General features: G+C 45.2%; 1 protein-coding gene across 1 annotated transcript; it reads right to left on the reverse strand.

Annotated features, from left to right (window-relative positions):
- Positions 1-375: 375 nt before the first annotated feature.
- Positions 376-10,140, reverse strand: LOC120987025 (serine protease inhibitor Kazal-type 1-like). Its single transcript, XM_040415678.1, has 4 exons — positions 10,005-10,140; positions 7,354-7,394; positions 3,626-3,735; positions 376-630 (listed from the first exon to the last, which is right to left on the reverse strand). The coding sequence occupies exons 1-4, from the start codon at positions 10,057-10,059 to the stop codon at positions 585-587; spliced, it is 252 nt and encodes an 83-aa protein (XP_040271612.1). The 5' UTR covers positions 10,060-10,140; the 3' UTR covers positions 376-584.
- Positions 10,141-27,195: the final 17,055 nt, after the last annotated feature.

A 27,195-nucleotide genomic window follows, 5' to 3' on the forward strand; every position in this document is an offset into this window, starting at 1 on the left:
GCAAAAGACTGAATGTAAAATGGCGGCCAGATCGGGTTTATTTATAAGGTATGTCCATGTGCTGAAACATCTCAATTGGCTGTCCTGTCCCACCTGATGGATGTGTCATGGGTCAAAGTTCTGCACAATGCAAAAGAATCTGGCGCCGGTGGACATTGCCATATGTTCGCCTGTTCGGCGAACTGAGAACGAGCAAAGTTCGCCACGAAACAACCGCCGGGTGAACTGCAAGGCCATCTCTATTTGACGTCAAATGTTACTTTAGATTGGAGGTCATATGTTACCTTAGACTAGAGGTCACTTTAAGAACTGTTGCCTCATTTTTCATTTTAGATTTCTTTACAAAATACATAAAATATGTTCTCAAATCAGCAGTTCCCCAAAACTTTTATTACCGATTACTTCAATCATTAAAATTATGTTTTGTTCATTTTTCTTGGTTTTCTCTGGACTCAAGTGTAGACTTTATATGCAGTAAGAATATTTGAAGCGTGCATCTCAGTATCTATAAGGACTTAACCCAATGATTTCTGCGTATATCCAGCAATTTGTGAGAATTCTTTCTTGTAACAGAATCAAGATCATCAACATGTTCCTTTTTTGGAGATCTTAATATGAGCACTTCTCTTTCTGGAAAGAAGAACATTAGAACATTAGAGAGATATAAGAAACAGGAGTACAGAAACTACACATAGTTTGTACAAGCTGCTTATTCACGTCATTACTGAGTACTGCTAATAGATCTGTCAAGGTTAGTCTAGCTGGGCAGGTGTTATTCTTCTCACAACCATGATAGACCTTCTGCTATTATTTCCATTTAGATGAAACTTCAAGAAGGAAAAACATACTGTAATGGCTGCTTAATTTTATTCAAGATCTTCAGTATGTTAGTGAACCAGACAACTGTTGATATCTACTATAAGACTTACACCAGATAGCCGAATGTTTGCTTAGTCGGCCAAGTGTGCTTGTGTTCTGAATGGGAAGAGAGAAGAGTAAGCCGATGCCAGACACCTCTAGTGGCAGATCATCTCTCTTAAAAGGTATGCATCACTATTGAACTATTGTTTAAATCATGTTTTTACTTTACACATACAGTTGCAAGAAAAAGTATGTGAACCCTTTGGAATGATATGGATTTCTGCAGAAATTGGCCATAAAATGTGATCTGATCTTCACGTCACAACAATAGACAATCACAGTCTAATAACACACAAAGAATTAATTGTTGTCATGTTTTTATTGAACACACCATGTAAACATTCACAGTGCAGGTGGGAAAAGTATGTGAACCCCTAGACTAATGACATCTCCAAGAGCTAATTGGAGTGAGGTGTCAGCCAACTGGAGTCCAATCAATGAGATGAGATTGGAGGTGTTGGTTACAGCTGCCCTGCCCTATAAAAAACACACACCAGTTCTGGGTTTGCTTTCCACAAGAAGCATTGCCTGATGTGAATGATGTCTCGCACAAAAGAGCTCTCAGAAGACCTACAATTAAGAATTGTTGACTTGCATAAAGCTGGAAAGGGTTATAAAAGTATCTCCAAAAGCCTTGCTGTTCATCAGTCCACGGTAAGACAAATTGTCTAAAAATGGAGAAAGTTCAGCACTGCTGCTACTCTCCCTAGGAGTGGCCTTCCTGTAAAGATGACTGTAAGAGCACAGCGCAGACTGCTCAATGAGGTGAAGAAGAATCCTAGAGTGTCAGGTAAAGACTTACAAAAGTCTCTGGCATATGCTAACATCCCTGTAAGCGAATCTACGATACGTAAAACGCTAAACAAGAATGGATTTCTTGGGAGGATACTACAGAGGAAGTCACTGCTGTCCAAAAAAAACATTACTGCACATTTACAGTTTGCACAAGAGCACCTGGATGTTCCACAGCAGTACTGGCTAAATATTCTGTGGAGAGATGAAACCAAAGTTGAGTTGTTTGGAAGAAACACACAACACTATGTGTGGAGAAAAAGAGGCACAGCACACCAACATCAAAACCTCATCCCAACTGTGAAGTATGGTGGTGGGGGCATCATGGTTTGGGGCTGCTTTTCTGCGTTAGGGCCTGGACGGATTGCTATTATCGAAGGAAAAATGAATTCCCAGGTTTATCAAGACATTTTGCAGTAGAACTTAAGGCCATCTGTCCACCAGCTGAAGCTCAACAGAAGATGGGTGTTGCAACAGGACAACGACCCAAAGCATATAGATAAATCAACAACAGAATGGCTTAAACAGAAGAAAATACGCTTTCTGGAGTGGCCCAGTCAGAGTCCTGACCTCAACCCGATTGAGATGCTGTGGCATGACCTCAAGATAGCGATTCACACCAGACATCCCAAGAATATTGCTGAACTGAAACAGTTCTGTAAAGAGGAATGGTCAAGAATTACTCCTGACCGTTGTGCATGTCTGATCTGCAACTACAGGAAACGTTTGGTTGAAGTTATTGCTGCCTAAGGAGGTTCAACCAGTTATTAAATCCAAGGGTTCACATACTTTTTCCACCTGCACTGTGAATGTTTACATGGTGTGTTCAATAAAAACATGGTAACATTTAATTCTTTGTGTGTTATTAGTTTAAGCAGACTGTGATTGTCTATTGTTGTGACTTAGATAAAGATTAGATCACATTTTATGACCAATTTGTGTAGAAATCCATATCATTCCAAAGGGTTCACATACATTTTCTTGCAACTGTATATTTGTAGAATTTTTTTATGTTTTTTTATTTATTTGCCAAGTCACTATCTATATTTAATAATGTATATAATCATGCAATTGTTGCGATGGCCACTAGGTCTAATAATATGTTCTGCTCTGAAATGGTAACTTTTCGGTACCCACCTCATTATCATCAAGGTCAAATTACAATGACAAGTAACAACTCCGTATAGATAATATCAGCTCCCCTTTGACCTCTGGACAGGTCACATGCCTAGAAAACTCTCCCATAGAAGTCAATGGGTTCACCTCCTGTCCATTGTGTCTATAGCCCATGTGGCTAATGTCAAAAAACAGGAAGCTACAGTATTTTGGGCTTAGTGGCCAGTATGAAGATTGCACGATTTTAGCATTTTTATTTAAATAAAGATAATGACTTAATGACAACAAATGTTTTAAAATAAATTACCAAAAATTCAAAAAAAATGTTTAACATAACAACTTGATTTAAACAATAGGACATTGTCTGAAACATTCCATTTAAGAACAGAACGATTGGGAAGTTGGAATCCAACTGCATTATCTCTCTCTACTGACATCTGCTGTCATGGGGAGTTGGGATGAGCCCATGCTCATTAGATGGTTGGCTGATCCTCCTGAAATCAGTACATTAAACCGCTATCAATCTAATGTTTGTGACCAGCTTATGACAACCTAATGCAGTGTAGACTGAGAACAGCCTAAAGGAACACACACTTCTCCAGTAAATGGAGACAACTTATTTAGGCACATTTCTGGCATAATGGGAATGATACATATGTGTCCTAACAAAAAATGGATTGTTGATCGAGAGTAGTTCTCTCAATCATTTTATGTGTACTTTTAAATGTATATTTGTTTGTAGATGAGAACATATGGTCAAGTACTGTACAGTGGGGAAAAAAATCATTGTACTCACATCTTTTCCACACAGAGCAGACATTCATTGTCATATGTATGCTGATCAGTTCCACATACAGGATCATAATTCCGTGGGCATCTTGATGATGCACCTACATCACAGTTAGGCTGTAAAAGATTTTGTGTGGTTACTAATACAGCAATATACATTTACTGACAATATTGCAGAAAATGCCCATAGTGTCCCATGAGTATAAAAAACAAATTTTTTATTAGTTGTTAATATACAGTACAGACCAAAAGTTTGGACACACCTTCTCATTCAAAGAATTTTCTTTATTTTCATGACTATGAAGGCATCAAAACTATGAATTAACACATGTGGAATTATATACATAACAAACAAGTGCGAAACAACTGAAAATATGTCATATTCTAGGTTCTTCAAAGTAGCCACCTTTTGCTTTGATTACTGCTTTGCACACTCTTGGCATTCTCTTGATGAGCTTCAAGAGATAGTCCCCTGAAATGGTCTTCCAACAACAGTCTTGAAGGATTTCTCAGAGATGCTGTAACGGTCGCGTACACACACACACAGGGGGGAGGGAAGTGACCACTGCGCTCCACCCTTACCCCTGGCCCTGCCTACTTGCCTCGCGAGTCCTAATGACAGGGGACAACTGGACGGCAATCCCTAACTTGGAGTAAGTGCAGGGATGACAGACAGACAAACAACAGGACGTGAACGGACCGAGTCAATACCAGGAAAGCTGCAAAGTACAAATGGAGCAAGCAGAGAATTGTCAGGAGAAGCCGGGGTCATAAATACCAGGAGAGCAGAGAAGTACAAGAGGAGTCCTAAGAGAGTAGTCAGGTGGGAGCCGAGGTCACAATACCAGGACGGATGCGCAGTACAGGAGGATCAGGCAAAAGGATGGTCAAGGAACAGGATCAGGTAAGTATTCAGCAGTCCAACAAATACCAGGAACCTAGAAATTAACAGGCAACCTGTAGCCAGCAGGCTGCCTGTATTTATAGTGGGGAGTGAGGGTCATGTGACGTGGCCAGCGTCACATGACCGACAGACCAACCAGTCGAGCACCGAGTGATCAGCTCGGCGCTCAAGGCAGACTTAGGAGCAAGGAGCCACCCAGCTAGTAAAGCCGCCCTGGGAATGAGGTCAAACACAGAACCTCATTCCAAAAGCTAAGCAACAGTTCTGCGGGCAATGGGGGACCGAGTGCACCTTCGGAACCCCGTGACAGATGCTTAGCACTTGTTGGCCCTTTTGCCTTCACTCTGCGGTCCAGCTCACCCCAAACCATCTTGATTGGGTTCAGGTCCGGTGACTGTGGAGGCCAGGTCATCTGGCGCAGCACCCCACCACTCTCCTTCATGGTCAAATAGCCCTTACTTTCAAAGTTTTCCCAATTTTTCGGCTGACTGACTGACCTTCATTTCTTAAAGTAATGATGGCCACTCGTTTTTCTTTACTTAGCTGCTTTTTTCTTGCCATAATACAAATTCTAACAGTCTATTCAGTAGGACTATCAGCTGTGTATCCACCTGACTTCTCCTCAACGCCACTGATGGTCCCAACCCCATTTATAAGGCAAGAAATCCCACTTATTACACCTGACAAGGCACACCTATGAAGTGAAAACCATTTCAGGGGACTACCTCTTGAAGCTCGCCAAGAGTGTGCAAAGCAGTAATCAAAGCAAAAGGTGGCTACTTTGAAGAACCTAGAATATGACATATTTTCAGTTGTTTCACACTTGTTTGTTATGTATATAATTCCACATGTGTTAATTCATAGTTTTGATGCCTTCAGTGTGAATCTACAATTTTCATAGTCATGAAAATAAAGAAAACTCTTTGAATAAGAAGGTGTGTCCAAACTTTTGGTCTGTACTGTATATATGATATATAACTTGTCGATCACAATGACAATGTCTTTTGTGCAACTATTATGCATCTTTCAGTAACAGAAAAAAATTATAATTATTTTTATCATTTAGTATAATAGTTTATTCACACGACCGTCTGGTCTGTGTGACCGCTCTGCAAAAGATAAGACATGACCTATCTTTGTCCGCAACATGCGCATCGCAGACCCATTGAAGTCACATATGTCATTAATACTATATACCTATAGTACTTTACGGAGTTCAAATAGGGAATGGTAAAACCATATTGCTACCATAAGTTAGATTTTTTACTTGCATTTTCTATATGAAGCTGCAATTTAGACAAGTTATAAAAATAGGTAATTGACAGCGGCACATTGCTGTTTTTTGCATTTATAGTGGATCCATTTATAATCCTATACAAAAAGTACTCATAAGGCACTGATGGCGAACCTTTTAGAGACTGTGTGCCCAAACTACAACTCAAAACCCACTTATTTATTGCAAAGTGGCAATTTACCCTGAATACTACAGTCAATATAGTATATCTTCCATGTACTTCATCATGTAACTATAATAGCCTGCCTACATTCAATCCAGACCCCCCCCCCTCCAGGGGCTCAGGACTCCCAGGAGCCCCCCTGTCCAGCATAATATATTTACTACACTTTTTTGACACTGTTGATATGAATATCAGAAGTATTGATAGCAAGGGTCCCAGCTCTGAGACCCCCGCTGATCTCTATAACGAGCAGTCTGATTCTCCTCACTGCTGAGCAGGATGGTGAAGACGTTCAATAGACTTTATATTGAGACTGTCTTTACTACAGCGCTCGACAGTGAGGAGAAGCACCACTCTATTGACTTCTTAAGACTGCTCATTATAGAGATTAACAGGGGTCTCAGAATTGGGACCCCTGCTAAAGCCCACTGCCAACCACTGCAGCATCAGGGACTCCACTGTCCAGCAAGGTGCCTCTGGGTGAAGATCGCACACCACTGCAGGAGCCTCCCACTCAACATCTTGAAAACGGTGCGACGTATAATGAGATTCGTTATTGGTTGTTTCAGGCAGCAGCAGGATCACTGCGCTGCCTGTGCTGTTCACAGTGCTTACTGAGCTGACGAGTGGCAGGAAAAGTCTAAGGTTTATTGGTACTCCTTAGAATTTTTTTAAGGCGCATGTGCCCACAGAGGGGGCTTTAAGTGCCCCCTCTGGCACACGTGTCATAGGTTCGCCACCACTGTCATAATGGCTTGTGTGGTGCCTGTCAAAGTATCAAACAATTCTTCCACTGACAGAAGACCAGAGGCAAGAAATATGAAATGACCTGTAGTCATCCAGGATTAGCCCTCTTGCACACGAAAGTTTTTTTTTTTTCTGTTTACGTTCCATTTTTTGCGTTCCGTATACGGACCGTATACGGAACCATTTATTTCAATGAATCCACAAATAGAATGGAAGGTACTCTGTATGCCTTCTGTTTCCGTATTTCCATTCCGTTCAAAGATAGAACATGTTCTATTATTGTCTGCATAACGGACAAGGATAGTACTGTTCTATTAGGGGCTAGATGTTCCATTCCGCAAAAAACGGAATGCACATGGATGTCATCTGTATTTTTTGCGGACCACAAAATACTGTAAAACACATACGGACGTGTGCAAGAGGCCTTATTATCAGTTCACTATGGTTTCTAACACACAATGATTCTATGTTTCAGTAAGAAATTGCTCTTAAAGAAGTTGTCGAATACATAAATTAGCCTCATTTTAGCTATAGAAATGAATGATAACTGTAATGTATCATGTATGTCTAATGTTTAGACCATGACAAGAAAGGATGTGGTTTCCAGTACAGGTATTGTGATTTTACCTCTGTTCCTTCATCTGAAGGTGGGTTGGTCTTTGCAGTACCTGAAAGTGCACAAGAATCACATCAGCATATGTCACTTGTCCAGCATAGTTGCTCTGGTAACCTTTAGCCTCAGCTTTGAAAGAACATCACATTAGTCAGGTTTACTATATACATTAGCTCTGCATTGCATAAATTATAATGAGTTGAAATGAAAATGTAAAATTTAATTTCATTTTTGTGTAGGAGCAGTGACATTGAAGTGTTTTTCTAATCCACTTTATCTGGGTGCCTGCACAAGCGGAAAATTTTATTGCACATGGATTTCTGCAAACCTCATTTAGATGAATGGATCTGATTTTCAGTTGCAGAAATTTCTGCAACAATATCTGCAGCGTGTAAAGTTTGAATTTTTTATTTTTTTTGAAAACAGCCTCTGAAATTTTCTTTTATCAGTCCTCTAAGGCCTCTTTCACACTTGCGTTGTCCGGATCCGGCGTGTACTCAATTTGCCGGAATTACACTCCGGATCCGGAAAAAACGCAAGTGTACTGAAAGCATTTGAAGACGGAACCGTCTTCAAAATGCGTTCAGTGTTACTATTGCAGCCAGGACGCTATTAAAGTCCTGGTTGCCATAGTAGGAGCGGGGAGCGGGGGAGCAGTATACTTACAGTCCGTGCGGCTCCCGGGGCGCTCCAGAGTGACGTCAGAGCGCCCCATGCGCATGGATGACGTGTCCATGCGATCACGTCATCCATGAGCGTGGGGCGGCCTGAAGTCACTCTGGAGCGCCCCGGGAGCCGCACGGACGGTAAGTATACTGCTTCCCTGCTCCCCACTACACTTTACCATGGCTGACAGGACTTTAGCTTCTTGGCAGCCATGGTAACCATTCAGAAAAAGCTAAATGTCGGCTCCGGCAATGCGCCGAAACAACGTTTAGCTTAAGGCCGGATCCGAATCAATGCCTTTTAATGGGCATTAATTCCGGATCCGGCCTTGCGGCAAGTGTTCCGGATTTTTGGCCGGAGCAAAAAGCGCAGCATGCTGCGGTATTTTCTCCGGCCAAAAAACGTTCCGTTCCGGAACTGAAGACATCCTGATGCATCCTGAACTGATTTCACTCCATTCAGAATGCATTAGGATAATCCTGATCAGGATTCTTCCGGCATAGAGCCCCGACGACGGAACTCTATGCCGGAAGACAATAACGCAAGTGTGAATGAGCCCTTACAGAGGGTATTTTCACACTAGTGTTTTTCTTTTCCGGCATAGAGTTCCATCCTAGGGGCTCAATACCGGAAAAGAACTGATCAGGCATATTCCCATGCATTCTGAATGGAGAGTAATCCATTCAGGATGTATCAGGATGTCTTCAGTTCAGTCTTTTTGACTGATGAGGCAAAAGATAAATCCGCAGCATGCTACGGTTTTATCTCCGGCCAAAAAAACTGAAGACTTGCCTGAATGCTGGCATTTTTCCCCATAGGAATGTATTAGTGCTGGAGCTGGCATTCAAAATACCGGAATGCCGGATCCATCCTTGCGCAGACCGAAAAAAATGTGAAAAAAATAAATGCCTGATCCGTTTTTCCGGACATGACACTGGAAAGACGAATCCGGCATTTCAATGCATTTGTAAGACGGATCAGGATTCTGATCAGTCTAACAAATGCCATCAGTTGGCTTACGTTTTGACGGATCTGGCAGGCAGTTCCGGCGACGGAACTGCCTGCTGGATTCCTCTGCCGCAAGTGTGAAAGTACCCTAAGAAGATACCCCTACTACATTCTACTGTAAGGTGCAGAGGCAGGCTGCTAAGCCCATCTCTGTTCTCCCTGCCCCAGCCACTACCTCCCTACTCTGGCCTTGCATGTCTAATTTATTTGACTAAAAACTATTGTTATATGCAGCACTCCCCCGATCTTCCCTGTATGTCTCTAGTTAGCGCTGGGAAGATAGGGAGAGGAGTGGGGCTACAGCGACCAATTCTGACAGTGGGTATACAGGAATATAGTGTGACGACACTGGTTGAGCACAAGAACTGGAATTCACCTATAGAAGTTGCCTTTCCCATGTCCTAATTTTGACTGATGGTATTCCAATATCCTCAGGGCTGAATTGCACATGAAAACCACATAAATGAGCCACTTATCAATACTGGGAAAAACAAGACACTTAAACTCACTAGAGGATGACAGGTATCTAATGCTAAGGGTCACTGAAGGAGGGGATGATCCAGCAATGGAGTAATTGCTAGGTGTATGGTATACAGGTAGATAGCAGACGACTGGCAGGGAACAAAATGAAGTAATACTGAACTCACCCTGTCTTAATTCAACCCAGCAAATTCAACCAAGTTAATACCCCAGGTAGTCACCCCAGTCAAACCACTATCCCTGTGCTTTGAGTCCCTGTGAAAAGTACATTGCAAATGTTTTGTCATTGTCATTAATACAACAGCACAGCAACAAATCAATCCCAAACACAGTGGAATGCTGAAGATGGAATCTCCTTAGCATCACTCTGTTAGATGTTTGTTAAGTGTACACTTTAGAGGTTATTTTCTAATACAGTTTAACAGAATTCCACTATTAAATATATATGGAAAACACTTTATATCACTGCCCCTACACATTAACACAGATGCTGTCGTAACTGGTAACTTACCCAAGAAAAGACACAGAAGAATCATTGAAATTGATAGGATAACTCTAAAGTTCATGTTTGTTCGTAAGATGCTCTATTAAAACGTGAAATGTTCAGACACAGGATGATATTGTAGAATAATTCCCAGCTAAACAAGTGACTCTTTTATAACACTTGCTATCTGACTTCGGGTTAATTAAGTTACCTATTAACAAGGAAAATAACAACGACGTAATCAATATCACTGTACATTGCATCTTGGGAATATACATGTTGACTGGAAGTGTGAATAAACACAAATATAGAAATGATGTCACAAAATCGAAAAAAGTCACAATGGAGTCTTTCATTGAGAGTGCTAGTTCAGTTAATAAAAGACTGAGAATCAATATCTTAGTAGGCTGTGAGAGCTTATGATCAATATACACTACTTTAAAAGCATAATCATGTTCAAATGTTGTGTTGAGTAATAATAGTGTTGAGTAGGGATGAGCGAACCCGAACTGTATAGTTCGGATACGTACCGAATTTTGGGGTGTCCGTGACACGGACCCGAACATTTTCGTAAAAGTCCGTGTTCGGGTTCGGTGTTCGGCGCTTTCTTGGCGCTTTTTGAAAGGCTGCAAAGCAGCCAATCAACAAGCGTCATACTACTTGCCCCAAGAGGCCATCACAGCATTGCCTTCTATTGGCATGGCTGTGATTGGCCAGTGCAGCATGTGACCCAGCCTCTATATAAGCTTGGGTCACGTTGTGCTGCACGTCACTCTGCTGATTCAAGCATAGGGAGAGGTTGCAGCTGCGACGTTAGGGCGAGATTAGGCAGTGATTAACTCTTTCAAAAGACTTCATTCTGTGATGGATCTGCAGCTGTGGATCATTGAAGTGCTAGTATTGACTTGCTCACTTTTTTGAGGCTGCCCAGAGCGTTTTTAGGTCACTTTTTTTCTGGGGTGATCGGCGGCCATTGTGTGACTTGTGGTGCGCCAGCACAAGCTATCACCAAGTGTATTTAACCATCAATAGTGTGGTTATTTTGTGCTATATCCTACATCAGCTGCAGGCTGAGCCTGTGTCACCGAAGTGCATTTAACCATCAACAGTCTGGTTATTTTTTGGCCATATACTACATCATCTGCAGGCTGAGCCTGTGTCACCGAAGTGCATTTAACCATCAACAGTCTGATTATTTTTTGGCCATATACTACATCTGGTGCAGGCTGAGCCTGTGTCACCCAAGTGCATTTAACCATCAACAGTGTGGTTATTTTTTGGCCATATACTACATCAGGGGCAAGTTGAGCCTGTCACCCAGCGCCTAAAAAATAGACCTGACATTTCTATTCAACCAAATCTGTACTGTTTTAGCTGGTCAAGTTATTTGTAGTGACCGTAAAAGCACACTTTTTTTTCTGGGTTGAAAAACTATTCCCAAATTTGCCATTCTCAAAATAACTAGTTTCTGGTATTTGAGGCCTACTTGAAATCTATCCCAAAAAGGATATCTTACATTGAAGGTACTGATAGTGTCATTCAGAAAAACCTAAGACACACGCTACCGTGCAGATAGAAGTCTGATTCTGAGATTAAACCTTAACCTGTCACACAGTGCAAAAAAAAACAGGTCTCACATATTTATTCAAGCAAATCTGTACTGTTTTAGCTGGTCAAGTTATTTGTAGCGACCGTAAAAGCACACTTTTTTTTCTGGGTTGAAAAACTATTCCCAAATTTGCCATTCTCAAAATTGTGGTAAACGGGAACAATGAGGAAAACATCTAATAAGGGACGCGGACGCGGACGTGGACATGGTCGTGGTGGTGTTAGTGGACCCTCTGGTGCTGGGAGAGGACGTGGCCGTTCTGCCACAGCCACACGTCCTAGTGTACCAACTACCTCAGGTCCCAGTAGCCGCCAGAATTTACAGGGATATTTGGTGGGGCCCAATGCCGTTCTAAGGATGGTAAGGCCTGAGCAGGTACAGGCATTAATCAATTGGGTGGCCGACAGTGCATCCAGCACGTTCAGATTATCTCCCACCCAGTCTTCTGCAGAAAGCGCACAGATGGCGCATGAAAACCAAGCCCATCAGTCTGTCACATCACCCCCATGCATATCAGGGAAACTGTCTGAGCCTCAAGTTATGCAGCAGTCTCTTATGCTGTTTGAAGACTCTGCTGCCAGGGTTTCCCAAGGGCATCCACCTAGCTCTTCACCAGGGGTGGAAGAGATAGAATGCACTAACGCACAACCACTTATGTTTCCTGATGATGAGGACATGGGAATACCACCTCAGCACGTCTCTGGTGATGACGAAACACAGGTGCCAACTGCTGCGTCTTTCTGCAGTGTGCAGACTGAACAGGAGGTCAGGGGTCAAGACTGGGTGAAAGACGATGCAGGGGACGATGAGGTCCTAGACCCCACATGGAATGAAGGTCGTGCCACTGACTTTCACAGTTCGGAGGAAGAGGCAGTGGTGAGACCGAGCCAACAGCGTAGCAAAAGAGGGAGCAGTGGGCAAAATCAGAACACCCGCCGCCAAGAGACTCCGCCTGCTACTGTCCGCCACCATCTGGGACTGAGCACCCCAATGGCAGCTTCAAGGAGTTCCCTGGCATGGCACTTCTTCAAACAATGTGCTGACGACAAGACCCGATTGGTTTGCACGCTGTGCCATCAGAGCCTGAAGCGAGGCATTAACGTTCTGAACCTTAGCACAACCTGCATGACCAGGCACCTGCATGCAAAGCATGAACTGCAGTGGAGTAAACACCTTAAAAACAAGGAAGTCACTCAGGCTCCCCCTGCTGCCTCTTCTGCTGCTGCTGCCGCCGCCTCGGCCTCTTCCTCTGCCTCTGGAGGAACGTTGGCACCTGCCGCCCAGCAAACATGGGATGTACCACCAACACCACCACCTGCGTCACCAAGCATCTCAACCATGTCACACGGCAGCGTTCAGCTCTCCATCTCACAAACATTTGAGAGAAAGCGTAAATTCCCACTGAGCCACCCTCGATCCCTGGCCCTCAATGCCAGCATTTCTAAACTACTGGCCTATGAAATGCTGTCATTTAGGCTGGTGGACACACACAGCTTCAAACAGCTCATGTCACTTGCTGTCACACAGTATGTTGTTCCCAGCCGCCACTACTTCTCCAAGAGAGCCATGCCTTCCCTGCACAAACAAGTGTCCGATAAAATCAAGTGTGCACTGCGCAACGCCATCTGTGGCAAGGTCCACCTAACCACAGATACGTGGACCAGTAAGCACGGCCAGGGACGCTATATCTCCCTAACTGCACACTGGGTAAATGTAGTGGCGGCTGGGCCCCAGGCGGAGAGCTGTTTGGCGCACGTCCTTCTGCCGCCAAGGATCGCAGGGCAACATTCTTTGCCTCCTGTCTCATCCTCCTCCTACTCAGCTTCCTCCTCCTCTTCTTCCACCTGCTCATCCAGTCAGCCACACACCTTCACCACCAACTTCAGCACAGCCCGGGGTAAAAGTCAGCAGGCTATTCTGAAACTCATATGTTTGGGGGACAGGCCCCACACCGCACAGGAGTTGTGGCGGGGTATAGAACAACAGACCGACGAGTGGTTGCTGCCGGTGAGCCTCAAGCCCGGCCTGGTGGTGTGCGATAATGGGCGAAATCTCGTTGCAGCTCTGGGACTAGCCAGTTTGACGCACATCCCTTGCCTGGCGCATGTGCTGAATTTGGTGGTGCAGAAGTTCATTCGCAACTACCCCGACATGTCAGAGCTGCTGCATAAAGTGCGGGCCGTCTGTTCGCGCTTCCGGTGTTCACACCCTGCCGCTGCTCGCCTGTCTGCGCTACAGCATAACTTCCGCCTTCCTGCTCACCGCCTCATATGCGACGTACCCACCAGGTGGAACTCCACCTTGCATATGCTGGACAGACTGTGCGAGCAGCAGCAGGCCATAGTGGAGTTTCAGCTGCAGCACGCACGGGTCAGTCGCACTGTGGATCAGACACACTTCACCACCAATGACTGGGCCTCCATGCGAGACCTGTGTGCCATGTTGCGCTGTTTCGAGTACTCCAACAACATGGCCAGTGGCGATGACGCCGTTATCAGCGTTACAATACCACTTCTATGTCTCCTTGAGAAAACACTTAGGGCGATGATGGAAGAGGAGGTGGCCCAGGAGGAAGAGGAGGAAGAGGGGTCATTTTTAGCACTTTCAGGCCAGTCTCTTCGAAGTGACTCAGAGGGAGGTTTTTTGCAACACCAGAGGCCAGGTACAAATGTGGCCAGACAGGGCCCACTACTGGAGGATGAGGAGGACGAGGATGAGGAGGAGGTGGAGGAGGATGAGGATGAAGCATGTTCACAGCGGGGTGGCACCCAAAGCAGCTCGGGCCCATCACTGGTGCGTGGCTGGGGGGAAACACAGGACGATGACGATACGCCTCCCACAGAGGACAGCTTGCCCTTAACTCTGGGCAGCCTGGCACACATGAGCGACTACATGCTGCAGTGCCTGCGCAACGACAGCAGAGTTGCCCACATTTTAACGTGTGCGGACTACTGGGTTGCCACCCTGCTGGATCCCCGGTACAAAGACAATGTGCCCACCTTACTTCCTACACTGGAGCGTGATAGGAAGATGCGCGAGTACAAGCGCACGTTGGTAGACGCGCTACTGAGAGCATTCCCAAATGTCACAGGGGAACCAGTGGAAGCCCAAGGCGAAGGCAGATGAGGAGCAAGAGGTCGCCAACGCAGCTGTGTCACGCCCAGCTCCTCTGAGGGCAGGGTTAGCATGGCAGAGATGTGGAAAAGTTTTGTCAACACGCCACAGCTAAGTGCACCACCACCTGATACGGAACGTGTTAGCAGGAGGCAACATTTCACTAACATGGTGGAAAAGTACCTGTGCACACCCCTCCACGTGCTGACTGATGGTTCGGCCCCATTCAACTTCTGGGTCTCCAAATTGTCCACGTGGCCAGAGCTAGCCTTTTATGCCTTGGAGGTGCTGGCCTGCCCGGCGGCCAGCGTTTTGTCTGAACGTGTATTCAGCACGGCAGGGGGTTGTCATTACAGACAAACGCAGCCGCCTGTCTACAGCCAATGTGGACAAGCTGACGTTCATAAAAATGAACCAGGCATGGATCCCACAGGACCTGTCCATCCCTTGTGCAGATTAGATATTAACTACCTCCCCTTAACAATATATTATTCTACTCCAGGGCACTTCCTCATTCAATACTATTTTTAATTTTTATTTTACCATTAGTTTGCGGGGCAACCCATAGTTGAATGAACCTCTCCTCTGTCTGGGTGCCGGGGCCTAAATGTGTGACAGTGGCCTGTTCCAGTGGTGGGTGACGTGAAGCCTAATTCTCTGCTATGACATGAAGACTGATTCTGCGCTGACATAAGGCCAGATTTGCTGTTACGGGACCTCTCTCCTCTGCCTGGGTGCCTGGGCCTAAATGTGTGACAGTGGCCTGTTCCAGTGGTGGGTGACGTGATGCCTGATTCTCTGCTATGACATGAAGACAGATTCTGTGCTGACATAAGGCCAGATTCTCTGTTACAGGACCTCTCTCCTCTGTCTGGGTGCCGGACCCTAAATGTGTGACAGTGGCCTGTTCCAGTGGTGGGTGACGTGAAGCCTGATTCTCTGCTATGACATGAAGACTTATTCTGCGCTGACATAAGGCCAGATTCTCTGTTATGGGACCTCTCTCCTCTGCCTGGGTGCCTGGGCCTAAATGTGTGACAGTGGCCTGTTCCAGTGGTGGGTGACGTGAAGCCTGATTCTCTGCTATGACATGAAGACTGATTCTGCGCTGACATAAGGCCAGATTCTCTGTTATGGGACCTCTCTCCTCTGCCTGGGTGCCTGGGCCTAAATGTGTGACAGTGGCCTGTTCCAGTGGTGGGTGACGTGAAGCCTGATTCTTTGCTATGACATGAAGACTGATTCTGCGCTGACATAAGGCCAGATTCTCTGTTACGGGACCTCTCTCCTCTGCCTGGGTGCCTGGGCCTAAATGTGTGACAGTGGCCTGTTCCAGTGGTGGGTGACATGATGCCTGATTCTCTGCTATGACATGAAGACAGATTCTGTGCTGACATAAGGCCAGATTCTCTGTTACAGGACCTCTCTCCTCTGTCTGGGTGCCGGGGCCTAAATGTGTGACAGTGGCCTGTTCCAGTGGTGGGTGACGTGAAGCCTGATTCTCTGCTATGACATGAAGACTGATTCTGCACTGACATAAGGCCAGATTTGCTCTTACGGGACCTCTCTCCTCTGCCTGGGTGCCTGGGCCTAAATGTGTGACAGTGGCCTGTTCCAGTGGTGGGTGACGTGAAGCCTGATTCTCTGCTATGACATGAAGACAGATTCTGTGCTGACATAAGGCCAGATTCTCTGTTACAGGACCTCTCTCCTCTGTCTGGGTGCCGGGCCCTAAATGTGTGACAGTGGCCTGTTCCAGTGGTGGGTGACGTGAAGCCTGATTCTCTGCTATGACATGAAGACTTATTCTGTGCTGACATAAGGCCAGATTCTCTGTTACGGGACCTCTCTCCTCTGCCTGGGTGCCTGGGCCTAAATGTGTAACAGTGGCCTGTTCCAGTGGTGGGTGACGTGATGCCTGATTCTCTGCTATGACATGAAGACTGATTCTGCGCTGACATAAGACCAGATTCTCTGTTACGGGACCTCTCTCCTCTGCCTGGGTGCCTGGGCCTAAATGTGTGACAGTGGCCTGTTCCAGTGGTGGGTGACGTGAAGCCTGATTCTCTGCTATGACATGAAGACTGATTCTGCGCTGACATAAGGCCAGATTCTCTGTTACGGGACCTCTCTCCTCTGCCTGGGTGCCTGGGCCTAAATGTGTGACAGTGGCCTGTTCCAGTGGTGGGTGACGTGAAGCCTGATTCTCTGCTATGACATGAAGACTGATTCTGCGCTGACATAAGGCCAGATTCTCTGTTACGGGACCTCTCTCCTCTGCCTGGGTGCCTGGGCCTAAATGTGTGACAGTGGCCTGTTCCAGTGGTGGGTGACGTGAAGCCTGATTCTCTGCTATGACATGAAGACTGATTCTGTGCTGACATGAAGCCAGATTCTCTGCTATGGCATGAAGAGACTGATTCTGTGCTGACATGAAGCCAGATTCTTTGCTATGGCATGAAGAGACTGATTCTCTGCTGACGTGAAGCCAGATTCTCTGCTATGGGACCTCTGTCCAATTGATATTGGGTCATTTTTATTTTTTTAATTTTAATTCATTTTCCTATCCACATTTGTTTGCAGGGGATTTACCTACATGTTGCTTTCTTTTGCAGCCCTCTAGCTCTTTCCTGGGCTGTTTTACAGCCTTTTTAGTGCCCGAAAGTTCGGGTCCCCATTGACTTCAATGGGGTTCGGGTTCGGGACGAAGTTCGGGTCGGGTTCGGATCCCGAACCCAAACATTTCCGGGAAGTTCAGCCGAACTTCTCGAACTTGAACATCCAGGTGTTCGCTCAACTCTAGTGTTGAGCGCGAATATTCGAATAGTGACTTTTTATCGTGAATATCGCAACTATTTTGAATATAGTGTTATATATTCGTTATAGCGAATATTCGTAATTTTTTCCCATCTGAACACATGAATCCTTCCTGCTTCTTGCTTGTGGGGCAATGAGTCATTGGCCCACAAGCAACTTAAGCAGGAAGGAATCATGACTTCAGATGGAAAAAATGACGAATATTCAAAAAAACAAGTATATAGCACTATATCGAATATATTAGTTTTTTTAGAATATTCCTCTTTTTTTTTTTCAATCTGTACAGTTGTTCTACTTCGGCATACTCCTCCCCGTCACCATGGGACGCCTGGGGGTTAGAAAATGCCTTCGGATCTGAGTTTTCAGTGAGATCGTGAAAACTCCGATCCGATGGTATATTCTAACCCCCAGTTGTTCCCGTGGTGATGGGGACGCTTGTCAGGGAGGAGTATGCCGAAGTAGAACAACTGTACAGATTGAAAAAAAAAAATACAAATATTCTAAAAATTTTATATATTCGATATAGTGCTATATATTCGCTTTTTAGAATATTCATAATATTCTAAAACAAGAATATATAGCAATATAGAGAATATTCGAAAAAACAAATATAGGGCAATTTAGCAAATATAGTGCTATAATTTTTTTAATATTCGTAATTTTTTTCAAATCTGAACCTTAGATGAGAAAAAAATTACAACTATTAGACAAAGAAGATTATAGCACTATATTAGCTAAATTGCTCTATATCAGTTTTTTTTTCGAATTTTCACTATATTGCTATACATTCTTGTTTTCGAATATTATGAATATTCAGACAAACAAATATAGCACTATATTAGCTATATTGCTCTATATATTAATTTTTGACAAGCAACTTAAGCAGGGAGAATTCATAACTTCAGATTGAAAAAATAACAAATATTCTAAAAAACTTATATATAACACTATATTCTTTAGTGCTATATATTCGTTTTTGACCTACGCCTGTATTGATCGCGTAACATTCGCATATTAAGCGATCATTACCTTGCCGATTTTTCGAGTACATATTTTTTTTATATAACGCATATTCGAATTTGTGAATATTTAACTAATATTCTACAAAATATTCGCAAAATATAGCAAATTCGAAAATGACCCTTGCCGCTCATCACTAATTAATAACTGCATTAGTCAAATATATCACTTAGCCCCTCCCAGAGCACAAAGGGGTAACACATTTCCCTTCATTACCTCTATGGCCTCATGCACACAGCCGTGTTTCGCGGCCGAGAGCGGTCCGTGGTAACCCGGCCGGGATTCCTGCTGACAGCAGGAGCGCACGGCGTCATTGGTTGCTATGACGCCGTGCGCTTCATGCCGCCGCTGCTGTACAGTAATACACTCGTATAGATCATACGAGTGTATTACTGTACAGCAGCAGCGGCATGAAGCACACGGCGTTATAGCAACCAATGACGCTGTGCGCTCCTGCTGTCAGCAGGAATCCCGGCTGGGTTTCCATGGACCGCTCTCGGCCGCGGAACACGGCCGTGTGCATGAGGCCTAAGGCTGAGTTCACATCACCGTTTAGCTTCCTGTCCTTCTGATCTGACAGAAGAAGAGAAAGAGGAAAAAACAAGATCCTGTAAAAAAAACACAAATGTACTTTTTTCCGTCTAAAAAACCCGGATCTCAGACGTAAATGGCTCAAACGGATGACAACTGATGCAACAGGATCCGTTTTTTTTTACAAGTTCCTGTAAAAAAACATATCCTATGCAACGGGCGGGTTTAAATCAGTGTTATGAATTCAGATATTGCTTTCCGTTATAACGAAAAGTAACGGAATTCGTACGACAGAATTCAAAACGGAAACCTTTACAGGCATTAATTATATTACACAGTTTAGTGTCATCTGCAAAAATGTATATTTTACTGTGCAAGCCTTCTACAAGACCATTAATAAATATATTGAAGTGAATAGGGCCCAATACTGACCCCTGAGGTACTCCACTAGTGACAGTGACCCAATCTGAGTGTGTACCGTTAATAACCACCCTTTATAACGTCCACGTGAATGCCAGGACCCCAGATTTCCCAGAAGAACATTGAATAGAGCTTCACATGGCCTCTGCCAGCTTGCCTTGTTCCAGTAGTAAATCAAAATTCTGGTGCCATCTCTTCCCCAGGTAGGTGACACATATTACACCTGTATGTACATGTTATATAATAGAAAATATGATTCATTATATTTTATTGCTCCATGGTCTGGTTCTGATGCTCACCTTGGACAGGGGCCAGCATGACAATCTGACCAGCCTGCTACATAGCCCTATACACAGCAAGCTCTGATGCACTGTCTGTACGGACACTTTATATCAGCAATAACTTTTTCAGCAATTTGTGCTACAGTAGTTCTTTTATCGGATTGACTAGCTAGCCTGTGTTACCTAAGTGATATATAACGTATATTTTCCAACACAGGGTTTCCATAAAGTTGAGAGTTGGCAGCAATGCATATGGCCCCTTGTCTAAATATGGCACCTTGCCTTTGGTCACATTACTTTGCTTTTACTGCACCAACATTTGGATTAAATTTTTTTCTAAAGCACATAAGATTAGACATTTATGTTTTTTTATATTGAAGTTGCATTATATCACTACTTACAGTAAATAGCACAACTGACTGCAATTTACATGTATATCCAAGTGGCAACATCACTCTCTACAGTCGTGGCCAAAAGTTTTGAGAATTACATAAATATTGGAAATTGGAAAAGTTGCTGCTTAAGTTTTTATAATACCAATTTGCATATACTCCAGAATGTTATGAAGAGTGATCAGATGAATTGCATAGTCCTTCTTTGCCATGAAAATTAACTTAATCCCAAAAAAAACTTTCCACTGCATTTCATTGCTGTCATTAAAGGACCTGCTGAGATCATTTCAGTAATCGTCTTGTTAACTCAGGTGAGAATGTTGACTAGCACAAGGCTGGAGATCATTATGTCAGGCTGATTAGGTTAAAATGACAGACTTGACATGTTAAAAGGAGGGTGATGCTTGAAATCATTGTTCTTCCATTGTTAACCATGGTGACCTGCAAAGAAACACATGCAGCCATCATTGCGTTGCATAAAAATTGCTTCACAGGCAAGGATATTGTGGCTACTAAGATTGCACCTCAATCAACAATTTATAGGATCATCAAGAACTTCAAGGAAAGAGGTTCAATTCTTGTTAAGAAGGCTTCAGGGCGTCCAAGAAAGTCCAGCAAGCGCCAGGATCGTCTCCTAAAGAGGATTCAGCTGCGGGATCACCAGTGCCACCAGTGCAGAGCTTGCTCAGGAATGGCAGCAGGCAGGTGTGAGCGCATCTGCACGCACAGTGAGGCGAAGACTTTTGGAAGATGGCCTGGTGTCAAGAAGAGCAGCAAAGAAGCCACTTCTCTAAAAAAAAAAAACATCACGGACAGATTGATCTTCTGCAGAAAGTTTGGTGAATGGACTGCTGAGGACTGGGGCAAAGTCATATTCTCCGATGAAGCCTCTTTCCGATAGTTTGGGGCATATGGAAAAAGGCTTGTCCAGAGAAGAAAAGGTGAGCGCTACCATAAGTCCTGTGTCATGCCAACCGTAAAGCATCCTGAGACCATTCATGTGTGGGGTTGCTTCTCATCCAAGGGAGTGGGCTCACTCACAATTTTGCCCAAAAACACAGCCATGAATAAAGAATGGTACCAAAACACCCTCCAACAGCAACTTCTTCCAACAATTCAACAACAGTTTGGTGAAGAACAATGCATTTTCCAGCACAATGGAGCACCGTGCCATAAGGCAAAAGTGATAACTAAGAGGCTCGGGGACCAAAATGTTGACATTTTGGGTCCATGGCCTGGAAACTCCCCAGATCTTAATCCCATTGAGAACTTGTGGTCAATCTTCAAGAGGCGGGTGGACAAACAAAAACCCGCTAATTCTGACAAACTCCAAGAAGTGATTATGAAAGAATGGGTTGCTATCAGTCCGGAATTGGCCCAGAAGTTGATTGAGAGCATGCCCAGTCGAATTGCAGAGGTCCTGAAAAAGAAGGGCCATGACTGTAGATGCAATGGCTTTTAGTGGGTGACCATTTTCTATTCCCTTCCCACCAATGGGACCAGGAAATCCAATACTTCACACCACAGTTTCAGTTAAGTGAATCAATTTAATAATCCAGAAGCATAGTGCATCATAAACAGGAACATTTTGAGGAGCACATGTGTACCCAGTCCTTTTTGAAGTAGGGCCTATTAGCACTAAGGCTTAAAATGTTGGTGTTTACGATGCACTGTGTGGTTGGATAAATAAATTGATTCATAGGGTTGAACGAACCCGAACTGTAAAATTCGGGTTTGTACCGAACTTTAGGATTTTTGGACCCCGGACCCGATCCCGAACTTTTCAGTAAAAGTTTGGGTTACAGTTCGATGTTCGATGATTTAATGGCGCTTTTTAAAAGGCTGCAGAGCAGCCAATCAAAAAGCGTTTAGCTCTTGTGCCCTTAGATGCCATCGCAGCCATGCCTACTAATGGCATGGCTGTGATTGGCCAGTGCAGCATGTGACCCAACCACTATATAAGCTGGAGTCATGTAGCGCTGCACGTCACTCTGCTCTTACTAGTGTAGGGATAGGATGCTGCTGCTGTGAGGGAGAGAATAGGAAAGAAGAATCTATCTGTTATCAGAACTTGTTAACTCTGCGATCTACAGAAATTTAGTTTTGTGGGTGCAGTGTAACATTTTTTTACCCTGCCCTAAGCCCAGTAACACAGAAATAAAACTTTGATCTGTTAGTTAGGTGGGGGTCGGCAGCCATTTTGTGCAAGTTCAGTGCACCAGCACAGCATACCAGGGACAATAACCCTGTTCTTTTAGTTCAGTGGGCAACATATACCCATTTTTTAAGTGCACCTGCACTGCATATGTGCCAGGGGAAGGCAAAATAATATAGGGAATCGTTCTGTGAGTTCGAGACCCAGGGGGTGACATATTTGTTAGATTCTGTGGAGGCAAATTATTATTAATATCTGTTAGATTCTGTGGGGACAAATTATTTTTCTAAAAAGTACATTTGCGCCCTGCACTGCATTTGTGACAGTCCAATACAAGCGTTAAATACCACTGTTATATTCTGGTTTTAAAAATACACCCATTTTGTGCAAGACCCTACATTTGGGGCCTTTGCTGCATTTGTGACAGTCAAATACAAGCTTTAAATACTGCAGTTATATTCTGGGTTTAAAAAAACACCCATTTTGTGCAAGATAATACATTTGCGGCCTTTGCTGCATTTGTGATAGTCAAATACAATCTTTAAATACTGCAGTTATATGCTGGTATTAAAAAAACACCCAGTTTGTGCAAGATACAGTAGGTGAACCCGATTTTGTGTCAATCTCGCCGTATTTCTCGGCGAGATTGAGCACATACGAGCCCCATCGCGGGAGCCAGCGCCGAGCTGGCTTGCCGCGATGGAGAGCAAGCGCGTCATAGAAGAGGCGGGAGATCCGACTTGGATTCCCGCCAATTCTACACGTGTGCGGCGTTTGTTATGAATCCTGAGGGGGAAGTCCCCGCCGGATTTTAAATAAAAATCCGGCCTGGGTCCCGCCCTCAGGAGCATACCGGGCCCTTAGGTCTGTTATGGGTTGTAAGGAGAGCCCCCCCTACGCCGAAAAAAACGGCGTAGGGGGTCCCCCTACAATCCATACCAGACCCGTATCCAAAGCACGCTACCCGGCCAGCCAGGAAGGGAGTGGGGACGAGCGAGCGCCCCCCCCCCCCCCCCCTCCTGAGCCGTACCAGGCTGCATGCCCTCAACATGGGGGGTTGGGTGCTCTGGGGCAGGGGGCGCACTGCGGCCCCCCCACCTCAGAGCACCCTGTCCCCATGTTGATGAGGACAGGGCCCCTTCCCGACAACCCTGGCCGTTGGTTGTCGGGGTATGCGGGCGGGAGGCTTAACGGAATCTGGGAGCCCCCTTTAATAAGGGGGGCCCCCAGATACCGGCCCCCCACCTTAAGTGAATGAGTATGGGGTACATCGTACCCCTACCCATTCACCTGCAAGAAAAGTGGTAAAAACACAAATAAACCACACAGTGTATTAAAATATTTTATTTTTCTGCTCCGGAGGCCGCCCCCTGTCTTCTTTATTAGCTCTTTTACCAGGGGGGGCTCTTCTTCTTCCGATATCCCGACGGGTCTTCTCCGCTATCCGGGGGGGGTCTTCTCAACTCTCCGGGGTTCTCCTTCTGTCTTCTCCTTCTGTCTTGTTGTCTCCTTCTGTCTTCTGTCTCCGGGGGGGGCTCTTCTTCTTCCGATATCCCGACGGGTCTTCTCCGCTATCCGGGGGGGTCTTCTCAACTCTTCTGTCTTCTCCTTCTGTTCTTCTTCTGTCTTCTCCTTCCTTCTTGTTGTCTCGGCGCACCCCGGTTCTTCGTCTCGCGAGACTCGGCGCACCCCGATTCTTCTCTCTGTTGTTGACTCGGCGCACCCCGGTTCTCGCGAGACGAAGAATCGGGGTGCGCCGAGTCTCGCGAGACGAAGAACCGGGGTGCCCCGAGTCAACAACAGAGAGAAGAATCGGGGTGCGCCGAGTCTCGCGAGACGAAGAACCGGGGTGCGCCGAGACAACAAGAAGGAAGGAGAAGACAGAAGAAGAACAGAAGGAGAAGACAGAAGGAGAACCCCGAAGAGTTGAGAAGACCCCCCCGGATAGCGGAGAAGACCCGTCGGGATATCGGAAGAAGAAGAGCCCCCCCCGGAGACAGAAGACAGAAGGAGACAACAAGACAGAAGGAGAAGACAGAAGGAGAACCCCGGAGAGTTGAGAAGACCCCCCCCGGATAGCGGAGAAGATCCGTCGGGATATCGGAAGAAGAAGAGCCCCCCCTGGTAAAAGAGCTAATAAAGAAGACAGGGGGCGGCCTCCGAAGCAGAAAAATAAAATATTTTAATACACTGTGTGGTTTATTTGTGTTTTTACCACTTTTCTTGCAGGTGAATGGGTAGGGGTACGATGTACCCCATACTCATTCACTTAGGGTGGGGGGCCGGTATCTGGGGGCCCCCCTTATTAAAGGGGGCTCCCAGATTCCGTTAAGCCTCCCGCCCGCATACCCCGACAACCAACGGCCAGGGTTGTCGGGAAGGGGCCCTGTCCTCATCAACATGGGGACAGGGTGCTCTGAGGTGGGGGGGCCGCAGTGCGCCCCCTGCCCCAGAGCACCCAACCCCCCATGTTGAGGGCATGCAGCCTGGTACGGCTCAGGAGGGGGGGGGGGGGCGCTCGCTCGTCCCCACTCCCTTCCTGGCTGGCCGGGTAGCGTGCTTTGGATACGGGTCTGGTATGGATTGTAGGGGGACCCCCTACGCCGTTTTTTTCGGCGTAGGGGGGGCTCTCCTTACAACCCATAACAGACCTAAGGGCCCGGTATGCTCCTGAGGGCGGGACCCAGGCCGGATTTTTATTTAAAATCCGGCGGGGACTTCCCCCTCAGGATTCATAACAAACGCCGCACACGTGTAGAATTGGCGGGAATCCAAGTCGGATCTCCCGCCTCTTCTATGACGCGCTTGCTGGGATGTGCTGTCGCTATCCCAGTGAGTGCGAGATCTCGGCACCACGTCGCCGAGTATCAGCGCGACGCTGTCGTGCTGAAAACACAATGTCACAAACACCTACTGTAATACATTTTGGGCCTTTGCTGCATTTGTGACAGTCAAATACAAGCTTTAAATACCGCTGTTATATTCTGGTTTAAAAAAAAAACACCCATTTTGTGCAAGATAATACAAACCGGATTCCAAAAAAGTTGGGACACTAAACAAATTGTGAATAAAAACTGAATGCAATGATGTGGAGATGGCAAATGTCAATATTTTATTTGTAATAGAACGTAGATGACAGATCAAACGTTTAATCCGAGTTAATGTATCATTTTAAAGGAAAAATATGTTGATTCCAATTTTCACGGTGTCAACAAATCCCCAAAAAGTTGGGACAAGTAGCAATAAGAGGCTGGAAAAAGTAAATTTGAGCATAACGAAGAGCTGGAAGACCAATTAACACTAATTAGGTCAATTGGCAACATGATTGGGTATAAAAAGAGCTTCTCAGAGTGGCAGTGTCTCTCAGAAGCCAAGATGGGTAGAGGATCACCAATTAGCACAAAGTTGCACAGAAAGATAGTGCAGCAATATCAGAAAGGTGTTACCCAGCGAAAAAATGCAAAGACTTTGCATCTATCATCATCAACTGTGCATAACATCATCCGAAGATTCAGAGAATATGGAACAATCTCTGTGCGTAAGGGTCAAGGCCGTAAAACCATACTGGATGCCCGTGATCTCCGGGCCCTTAAACGACACTGCACCACAAACAGGAATGCTACTGTAAAGGAAATCACAGAATGGGCTCAGGAATACTTCCAGAAACATTGTCAGTGAACACAATCCACCGTGCCATCCGCCGTTGCCAGCTGAAACTCTACAGTGCAAAGAAGAAGCCATTTCTAAGCAAGATCCACAAGCTCAGGCGTTTTCACTGGGCCAGGGATCATTTAAAATGGAGTGTGGCAAAATGGAAGACTGTTCTGTGGTCAGACGAGTCACGATTCAAAGTCCTTTTTGGAAATCTGGGACGCCATGTCATCTGGACCAAAGAGGACAACCCAAGTTGTTATTAACGCTCAGTTCAGAAGCCTGCATCTCTGATGGTATGGGGTTGCATGAGTGCGTGTGGCATGGGCAGCTTGCATGTCTGGAAAGGCACCATCAATGCAGAACAATATATTCAGGTTCTAGAACAACATATGCTCCCATCCAGACGTCATCTCTTTCAGGGAAGACCCTGCATTTTTCAACAAGATAATGCCAGATCACATTCTGCATCAATCACAACATCATGGCTGCGTAGGAGAAGGATCCGGGTACTGAAATGGCCAGTCTGCAGTCCAGATCTTTCACCTATAGAGAACATTTGGCGCATCATAAAGAGGAAGGTGCAACAAAGAAGGCCCAAGACGATTGAACAGTTAGAGGCCTGTATTAGACAAGAATGGGAGAGCATTCCTATTTCTAAACTTGAGAAACTGGTCTCCTCGGTCCCCAGACGTCTGTTGTGTGTTGTAAGAAGAAGGGGAGATGCCACACAGTGGTGAAAATGGCCTTGTCCCAACTTTTTTGGGATTTGTTGACACCATGAAATTCTGATTCAACATATTTTTCCCTTAAAATGGTACATTTTCTCAGTTTAAACTTTTGGTCCGTGATTTATGTTCTATTCTGAATAAAATATTAGAAGTTGGCACCTCCACATCATTGCATTCAGTTTTTATTCACAATTTGTATAGTGTCCCAACTTTTTTGGAATCCGGTTTGTACATTTTGGGCCTTTGCTGCATTTGTGACCATCAAATACAAGCTTTAAATACCGCTGTTATATTCTGGTATTAAAAAAACACCCATTTTGGGCAAGATAATACAATTGCGACCTTTGCTGCATTTCTGACAGTCCAATGCAAGCGTTAGATACTGCTGTTACATTGTTGGTCGCTTTCGGCATTCTCACCCTGCTGCTGCTCGCCTGTAAGCACTGCAGCGTAACTTCGGCCTTCCAGCTCACCGCCTCATATGCGACGTTCCCACA

The sequence above is a fragment of the Bufo bufo genome, chromosome 1, assembly GCF_905171765.1.
Source record: "Bufo bufo chromosome 1, aBufBuf1.1, whole genome shotgun sequence".
In the NCBI taxonomy this organism is placed as follows: Eukaryota; Metazoa; Chordata; class Amphibia; order Anura; family Bufonidae; genus Bufo; species Bufo bufo.

What these genes read in the sequence shown, in the direction of transcription:
- LOC120987025 (XM_040415678.1), bottom strand. Translation starts at nt 10,059, where the DNA reads ATGAACTTTAGAGTTATCCTATCAATTTCAATGATTCTTCTGTGTCTT. An exon ending in TCTTCTGTGTCTTTTCTTGG is followed by an intron (nt 7,395 to 10,004) that starts GTAAGTTACCAG and finishes GTGCACTTTCAG; the next exon opens with GTACTGCAAAGACCAACCCA. An exon ending in CTTCAGATGAAGGAACAGAG is followed by an intron (nt 3,736 to 7,353) that starts GTAAAATCACAA and finishes AATCTTTTACAG; the next exon opens with CCTAACTGTGATGTAGGTGC.